Source organism: Triturus cristatus, chromosome 3_1, assembly GCF_964204655.1.
Source record: "Triturus cristatus chromosome 3_1, aTriCri1.1, whole genome shotgun sequence".
NCBI classification, from domain to species: domain Eukaryota; kingdom Metazoa; phylum Chordata; class Amphibia; order Caudata; family Salamandridae; genus Triturus; species Triturus cristatus.
The window spans coordinates 943,877,576-943,886,843 of NC_140583.1; the positions used below are offsets into that span (position 1 = coordinate 943,877,576).

Genomic DNA, 9,268 nt, shown 5'->3' on the forward strand with positions numbered 1-9,268 from the left:
AGGGGGGTCAATGACGAGGCTTTGTCGAAAAATAACTAGCAGTGTTGGTATCCGGTCAGCCCGATCCTCGTAGACATGAAACGCTGAGTGAAAAAATTGACTGGTTTAAAATCATAATCGCTTGGTAAACCTGCTCTGTGACGTTTCCTTACAACTCCTGCCTTTTTTTACACCAAGTTCAAATATATTTATGTTATGTTATGTTATACATTTATTTTTATAGCGCACGGCTACTCCATTGGAGTGTCCCGGCGCTTTATCGAGGCAGCTCAGAATAAAAATTTATTTAGAAGAAAGAAGAAAGAAAAAAGAAAAAAGACAAAACTCACCTCCTGGCTTGTTTCCCTACTGAGATGAGTAGCACATCTAAACTACGCACATTTTACAGAATATCCTCAACTCGTTAACCGGTGAGGTAATACTACATCAACCATCTCCAGGGGGCGCCCTTTCCCCGCGTAGCGCTTTTTACGCACACTCCCCGTGCCCAGTCCCTCCCTTGAGTGATGCTCGCACATAGCTGTCTAAAAGGCTGCGAGGCAGAGAGACTCTTTCTTTCACAGCACTGTTGATGACAGGCAAAGAGCACCAGAAGGAGCGGCGCCAATGTTCACCTCCCGTCCAGTGCTCTCTCCTCCGGTAGAGCTTCTCTGGGAGCCGCTGGCTGGCCCAGCCCTGGGCGGAGCTCCTTTGACTACATCTTCTCTAGTCTCCTCCGGGACTCGCCACCTGTTCCACTCCGAGTCGGGACTCTGGGCAACATGAACGAGACGCTGCTGCTGCTGAACGGAACGACGCTCAGCGGGCTCCCGGGGAACGGCAGCTCCGCGCTGGAGCAGGTGCTGCGGGGCTGCTGCACCCAGGCCTCCCTGGTGACCGGGGACGGCTTCGAGGCGCCCGCAGAGCCCGACGAGCGCAGCCTGTACATCATGCGCGTGGTGCAGATCGCTGTCATGTGCGTCCTCTCGCTCACCGTGGTCTTCGGCATCTTCTTCCTGGGCTGCAACCTCCTCATCAAGTCGGAGGGGATGATAAACTTTCTGGTGAAGGACCGGCGGCCGTCCAAGGAGGTGGAGGCGGTCGTTGTCGGTCCCTACTGAGCGGCCCGGGGTCTGGAGGAGGAGACCCGAGGATGGAGACATGCTGCTGGCTCTTGTGCGGTGCGCTGTGCACCTGCACCGGCAGTGCCTTTGGACAGGCTGGCGAGAGACAGCGCCGGAGTCTCGGAGTCAGAGAGATGTACTGAACAAGTGGAGAGAAAAAACTTTCGGTGTGGACTATGGACGAGCGTCGCTTCATCAATATCACAGAACATTTTTGCGTGGAGCAGGAAGATGACTTCGACGGAAGAGCGCAACTCTGTGAGGTACTTCGGACAGTGGTAGTGTGGTGACTGTCCATAAATACCACAAGCCAAAATGCGCCCCTCTTCACCCCAGAATATACTGTAAATTACAATATTTTCACCTACACGCTGTCTTTACCAGCTGCTGACCAGTTGTAAGAGAAAAAAAGTCCTATCTTTGAGTGTCACGTGTAAATTACCGTCTGATGTTTGGGATGTGTACTTGTGTTTTTTTTAAGGCATGAACATATTTGGCAAACGCTGTCCCTTCCACGTTATGGAGAGGTGGGTACTGGGTGTGGTGTGGTGTCATTGTGGGATGTTTGCTTCCGGGCAGGGTAGGGGGTGACTCTTCACTCGTGGCTTCTCCGCCTGCATTCCCTCAGCCCCCCTGTGGTTTGCACCCTGTCCTGTCCTCCCAGTCGGGGGCGGCTGCTGCTTGAGCCGAGCCCTCCCCACACCTATTTACTACTGCCAAGGTTTACAAAAAGAAAGTTCTCAGGCAGACAGAAAAATATGTTTTTATGATGGCGCACTTTAATAAACACATCTGTTGGACTGTTGGGCAGCTCGTGTTTCTAATTTGTGCTTTTACTCGGCTGACGTTTACTGTCTCGTTCTAGGTTAGGAAAAGCATCGCTGTAGTAGCATCACGGAAAGAGATATTCCGAAAATAAACTGTTCGAACTTACGCAATCAAGCCCCGGAAGACTCGTGCTCTGGTAATGAGGCAGTCTGCTCAGGTTTTATTTTCATGTTGGGAAAACCCAGTTTCACTGAAGTAACACAAAAGAAAAGCCAACAATAATTTAGTATTAAGCATTACAAATGGCGAGGTTAACATCAGAGTCCCTCGTTGCATTGAATACACCACTGCACGGCTATGTTCCCATCAGACTCGCCTTGTGTAATCGGAGTGACAAGTTAGGTACATTGGGTCGCGACGCCCGGGGGCCGCCGAGCTCGCAGAGGTAAATAAATGAATCCTGACGTTTAGTTAAGGAAACTGTTTCAACTCCATTGACTAATATAACTGCCTCATGCAACCTGTAGTACGTACGTGCTATACGCCCCTACGTAATGTGCGCGGGGCTTACAGTAACCGTGGTGAAATCCAACCTTTACATAAAACCTGAAGTTATGCACTGGTGATACCCGCACGCGCCACAGTGTGCCTTGGGCCTTATAACGGTAAGATAGGGCTATAAAATATCCTTACGATACAATAAACGTCACAGACAATTTAATCAGATGTAACCAATTACCATTCTTATTTGCGGTATTGTTTACAAGGGCGCTTACATGGCCATTCACTCCCGCAGTCCAATTACCGGTAGGTGCGAAAGGAATGGAGAATGACAGTTGTTTTCCCCACATTACTCACGGCGGAGGACGTCGGTGACACATTTCCCATCGCGTGTAACGGTATTAGCGTGGTTAGTGCAGCGCTCTGCACGTGCAGCTGACCACTTTGTGTCGACCTGCAATTAGCGAGCCTATTATTCCACTTTTCTGAAGCAAGGTCAGTCTGCTAAATTAACGTTAAAAGATTCAAAGCTGTACTGCTGAGAGCATATTCTCACGTGTGTATTCCGTTTTTTTCCTGTGACGCATACGGTTTTGTTTTTCTAATTATAAACAGTCATATAATGCGTACACGCGCGCAGGAGTCACGACGGATGTGAGACAGAGATAGCTCTGAAATTACTGAGCAACACATGGCCTAGTCTCGTGTAACACCCCACGCCCCACATTTTCTGTTTTCATTTGGTCCAGTCCGGGCAAGGTACCTTCACATGTCACTTGTTCGATCAACGCACGTGTCGCTAGTTCAATAACGCGACCCCCAGTATTAGCCTATACGACATGCATGACCAATTATTTAGCAGGAAAAAGCCTGTTTTTATGCGCCTCTGTTTGAAGTGTACAAATGGGTCACACCCACTGATTTCAACACGCTAAAACCTTAAGCTTTCTTTCTAATAAATATACACATGAAAGCTTAATTACTGGAGTAGAATGCCCTGAACACTCATGTTAATATTTGGACACCCCTATGCCCCTCTCTCCCTCTCTCTCTGCCTATCTTATTTATAAAAAACTGTACACGGTGTCATTACTTGACTTGAGCTACTCGGGGTCATTTGTCGTTTGTCGTCACTTCTTTTGAGTGATATAACCAGGTATAGTTATTGGTGACGTGTTTCGTCATACTCGTATTCCGTTTCCCCACCTCTTTGTCACAGCTGCATTCTGTTAAATATTGGTTTTAGGATATATGTTTCTGGGATGTATACAATCTATGCAGGATAAAATAGAATCTATCAGACATAGTTTCTGCAAAGCAAATATTATTTATACATACAGGGTAATAATCACATTTCCAGCCCGTCCTTTGGAAAATGTATATTCATTTTCAAGTTGGCTATCAGGGCCCTGACTGGGGGAGGGAGGGGGACATAACTGAAATGCACTCCTTTTTGAACGAGGTTTGTGCACATTGGTTTCGTCTTCAATGGGTAGTATGATTTTAATGTTTCCCCTTCATCCGACCTGTAGCAAACTAATCCTGTTTTTATATTCTTTGTAAGTGTATAACATTGTGACTATGTCGCATTCACCCATTCCCTGACATGCACCTTCCTCCTGCTGAGAAAGAGCATAGAGCAGGCCAATAACTTCCTGCGGAGCATTTACAATTTTCCTTGAGTGCATTTTCTAAATTCCCATTGTAGGCGTTCACCTGTGGTACACGTTCTGCAAAATAATAATAATAATACAAATACGAAATGGTGTTTTATATAGTGCTTCGTAACATATTTCTCAATTTGGAAGTACCATTACAAAGTTTTAATGATAGTAATTTTACCACCCCCAGGAGGATTCCACTTCAGGTTGTAGGTGCACCACTCATGAGAACCGACATTTTACTTAAGAAATATTTTTTTAATAAATTCCATTACTTTAATTTTACACTTTTCAGGTCACCCCACGTTTCACTCCCGCGGGTCCATTTCCTAGCTTGGAGCAATTTCATGCAAGAACGGGCACACGTGCCTCCAGGCACATTACAGAGGAGACCCGGATAAAGAGGGCGTTGGCCCCTTCTTCATGCACACCTGGAGTACTTCTTTGTTATACAAGGGGCTGGGGGTGCTTGTGCACCCCTCTCTGTAATGCCATTGTGCAGGTGCACTTCTGATGTCTGTACAAAAGGTTCATTCTCTTATTTGAATGGGGGCATGATAAGTTGGGCGCAACCAGTGAACGAAGCAGGGGTGGCCACATTCCTTCATTCGCTTGTGCCGCATTTATTACCATTGTGGGAGTACTGATAAAGAGGCTCTTGCGTGGTGCACTTACTATGCACCCTGCAAGAAGTGTTGCACAGTTAGTGTGCCCGTTCAGGGTACTTTAGAGGAGGGATCACAGATGATCCAACGAATCCCCCACATGAACCCCTCGATTGTGGGGCGTCCCTGCAGTGAGTGACACAGCCATCTCTCCGCCTTTCACTGCAGATGTCTCTAACGTGCAAGGGAGGTGGGAAGTGTAAATACCTTTTGTAATCGGGTGCACAGTCCAGGACTCTGCCAGACGCAGCCAAAAATGAGGGAAAGCACCTGCGAAGGATGAGACCGTACATGCTACTTTTTAAAACAAATGTGCCGCAGAACCTCTTGATGCACAATACAACTCTCATCACCTGAATCGATTTGACGTTTAATGTAAGTGTCATGGTCAAGCATAAATGATCCCTTACCCCCACTCTCTCATGCGTGCATGCCCCCCTCCCCTCATCTTAAATGATCCTTTTCCCGCCTTCGAAACCCACATCTGGTGTTTCAGTTCAACTCAGCCGTGAAAGCAGCTCTTTAAACTCCAGCTGCAGTTAGACGATTGTGTCAAGCCTTATCCTGCAAGGCAGTGTTTTTAAAGTAGTTTTAGATCGCTTTGGGCGTTTGGGTCATCATTTCTCTATCCCCTTTCTGTTCCAAGTAAGCCACAGATACGATGAGCAAGGGTGGCCAAAGTACATCTCATCTCTCAGTTTATTAACATATCTAACAGCTGCAGGGGATCGGTTACATTCTGGGTGATTCATTGCTCGGAGACCATTGTCCACAGCAACAGCATCTAATCCTGCCGATCCTGCTCACTCCCCCGATATTCGGCTCAACACAGTTCTAAATTTGGCATAAAATAAGTACCAGCACCCAAAGGTATTTCATTGGAGGCCACTGCAGCTTGCACCACCCACTGTCCCTGCCAGAGCTGCCAACAGCAGTGCCACTGTTACCTGCTAGTCATCACATTCCAACAATGTGTCAAATTGGACTGCTCTATGCCACCCGAAGCTTCAAGTTTAATTTCAATGTACATTGATTTTGATTTAATATTCTGCTGACATGCTTAAAAATAGACAGTGCCACTTACATTGCTGCATTGCATCGCGTTGCATGAACTTTTAGTAAAACTGCCCCAATATGTTTTAGGATAGAAGCAACAATTGGCAGCTCAGTAGCATCAGCCACACAGTACAAGTGTTCAGGATAGTAGTTTCCCAAAACTGTAGTAGTCGAGGATATCTAAGTGTAAATATCACTGGCAACCATTTTAGAGCAGTTTATGGTAGGTGCAGAATTGCATGTTATAGACTGTCAGAAATAAGTGTATGTGCCAAGCTCAGGCAGACACCACCACAATTTGAGCAATGGCTTAACATCTTCATACAGTTGTATGCAAGCAGGCCCCCTTGAAGATGCCTTTTACACCCAACAGCGGATGGTTGAATGTTGGGTCCTTGTACCAGATAAGGGTGCACCCTGAGCCCCACGCCAGGGTTGCTGAGTTGAAGCACCTCACCTGATGATTGCGTGTTGACTATCAGTGGATCCATGTTGGATATGATGTCGGACAACTGTCTGGTTTTGTAGTTCTTAACACTTCCTGAAGTGGTAGCACTTGATTTACAGGTCCTGAAGAATGCCAATACACCTCTGTCGAGGTTAACATGGCAGAAACATGCTGACCTCCTTTTTGACTCAATGATGAAGAATTAATTTATTCCTGTTGTGTCCTTTTTTAAATTCTGACCCAAGTGTGCACTAGTAAAGTTGCTCACACAATCTGTAGTCAGTTTTAATCACCATCACTTGCATGCACTGCTTACCTCACAACGCACTAGCTTACCATAGGAAATTACCATCTCTCTAAAATGCACCTACAAAGCTCCTCCATCACTGTGAGCGGGTTGTAGCCCATAGTCTGATCAGCCGTCACAGTGCAAGGAGATTCCTGATGATGAATCATACCACCTCTGTTGGGTGAGGGAAATCATCATTAAAAAAGAATACCCCCTTTAGCTAGATATAATGCTCTGTGTTCTCGTTTCTCCTCTTCTATTCTCTTGCTCTAAGAACCAGGGGGCATATTATCAAGTGAGGCGATAAAATTATCGCCGCTTTAGCGGCAGAAAACTGCAGCTAAAACGGCGATAATGGGCTTGATAATATGCTCTATGGAATTCCAATTGAAGCCCGTGTTAGATGTCCTTCACATTTAACATGGGCTTCAATTGGAATTCCATAGAACATATTATCAAGCCCATTATCGCCGTTTTAGCGGCAGTTTTCTGCCGCTAAAGCGGCGATAATTTTATTGCCTGGCTTGATAATATGCCCACAGGTGTTTATTTTGTGAACAATATTGATAGGTTGGGAGTTAACACGTGCAGGTCTATAAATCTCTCCTGGCCCTCTTATTGTGACTACTGAACCCTTGTAGATGCCACCATTCTTGGAAGCCCCAAAGATGGTCCATGATGAAGAATAGGGACAACGCTAATCATATTGAGGTCTGGCAGCCATCTTTGATTGTGCCGAGACGTGGCAGAGCAGAGTAATGCAGCACAACAGCCATGCAGGACGTAAAGCATGACATTGCTGTGCCGATTCGCCAGATTGACAGCGTGTCATTACTCACCTCCAGCAGTTTCTTGCAAAAAAAGTAAGTAAACTTGCAGGTCTGCACATAAAGTTAACTGATCTAAAATGGTTCACTGTGATATTTACACTTAGATATCCTCAACTACTACAGTTCTGAGAAGCTACTATCCTGAAAACTTACACCATGTGTCTGACACTATAAAGCTGCCAGTTGATGCTTCTATCCTAAAACATATTGTGGCAGATTTACTAAACATTCATGCAATGCAACACAACGCAGCACAATGCAATACAGCAAGGGAATTGCTGTGCTGCATTGTGTGAATGGGAGAAAGCCTAACAGTGCCATGTTTACAAGGACATGGTGCTGTTCAGCTCACTGCCTGCGCTCATGCACTTGTAATTGCTTAGCACCAATGCAGACACCCTTGCTCCATGACACAAGGGGGGCTGTATTATGGTCTGAACAGTTTTTGTTCAGGAAGGGATGCCTTTCTGCCCAAAAAACATTCTTGGAGGCATATTCCTGTTTGTATGTGTGCTGCAGAATGCATGAAAAAGAGGAACCAATGAGGAGAAACAAATATATTTCTCCATGTTTAAGCCAGCCTTAGATAGGTGCACCATTTGGCTAAAACACCATTTTACAGACCTTAGTAAACCCTTGTTTGCTTACAAATGCATGGCTGGGTGAACGGGAACGCTTATGCTACATCCATGTATTGCCTACTTGACTCAAAGTAATGGAAGGCAGCCCACTGTGCTGTGTTGCCTTATTTTTTCTTACAAAGCCATGCAAGCCTTTCAATTCGGGCCTTGCAAGCTTTAGTAAATTCCCCAAAAAGTTTGCACAAAAAAAGCGGTGCAACTGTGACACAAAATGTTAGTAAATCTGAGCCTAGACGTCTATCTCATAGTACTAACCTAAAAAATTGATGCTTTTTTCAATGAAATAATGTTATTATCATGCAAACCATTATAGCACATGCTTATGTATATGCGTGTTGTTCCCCTATTGAGGTTTGACAGTTTAGATGCATTAATATTATCCTGATACAATATTATGAAATGTGCTTTGCCTACGCCCCAGTTATCATACCTGTTGGATACTTCCAAGTGTAAAATACATTTATAGCACTATGTATCTCTTACAAGCAGGCTGTCTAATTGTACGTTTTCCATGACTTGCTAATGTTAGGAGCAGCCTGCCTTCTGCTCAGCCCATTCTCAACTGTCAACTTCACCTCACAGGCACCCAACATTCCAAAATGCATCATCATTCCAACATTCAATGCCTCACACAGCACATTCACACTGGCTGAGCAGGTAGTGAAAATGGCAGAACATTAACATGAACATGATACTACAATATCACACCCACAACTGATCCAGCACCTTTTCAAAAATTGCTATTGTGCACACACACGCCAGAGAAGCCCAGCCTGTAAATTTGTTCCAATCTACCTAAACATTCTAATATCGAATTGAACCATCAGCTGAAATCACGTCACCAAACTACAGATGGAACATCTGGCATTTCATCACCTTTACAGCCAAATGAATTCAACAAGAAACAACAAAATGAAACTGCTCCCAACGCAATAGAAAGAAATACTGCAACTCACCCACAGGCAGCAACAAACCAAGCTCTGCTGATCCTAGATATCTCATACAGATTCAGGCAAGCTCTAAAATCACACAGCATAATTTCAGATCCAAAATCCACCGCATACTGTAGAACTGCAGGACTGCAGATCTTTAATATTAAATGTTGCTTATATTCCAACACTATTTCTAGAATAAAGCTTTGTCTTAACTGCTCCTATATCCTTCAGCACAAAACCATCAGGTTATTTTGCTGAATAGACCCTCACTATATACTTACTCTCCATGATAAACTTGTCTCTTTCACAAGGTGTGTTCCCATTATCATTAAGAAAAGTCTTTGTTTATTTTAACCCCATTCAGGAAAATC

The 9,268-nt window shown here is 44.9% G+C and overlaps 1 protein-coding gene across 1 annotated transcript; it reads left to right on the top strand.

The window, feature by feature from the left end:
• The first annotated feature begins 564 nt into the window (after positions 1-564).
• Positions 565-1,908, top strand: RPRM (reprimo, TP53 dependent G2 arrest mediator homolog). The gene has a single exon (XM_085646419.1). It carries the CDS (start codon positions 762-764, stop codon positions 1,098-1,100), a length of 339 nt encoding a protein of 112 aa, XP_085502545.1. The 5' UTR covers positions 565-761; the 3' UTR covers positions 1,101-1,908.
• The last annotated feature ends 7,360 nt before the right edge of the window (positions 1,909-9,268 follow it).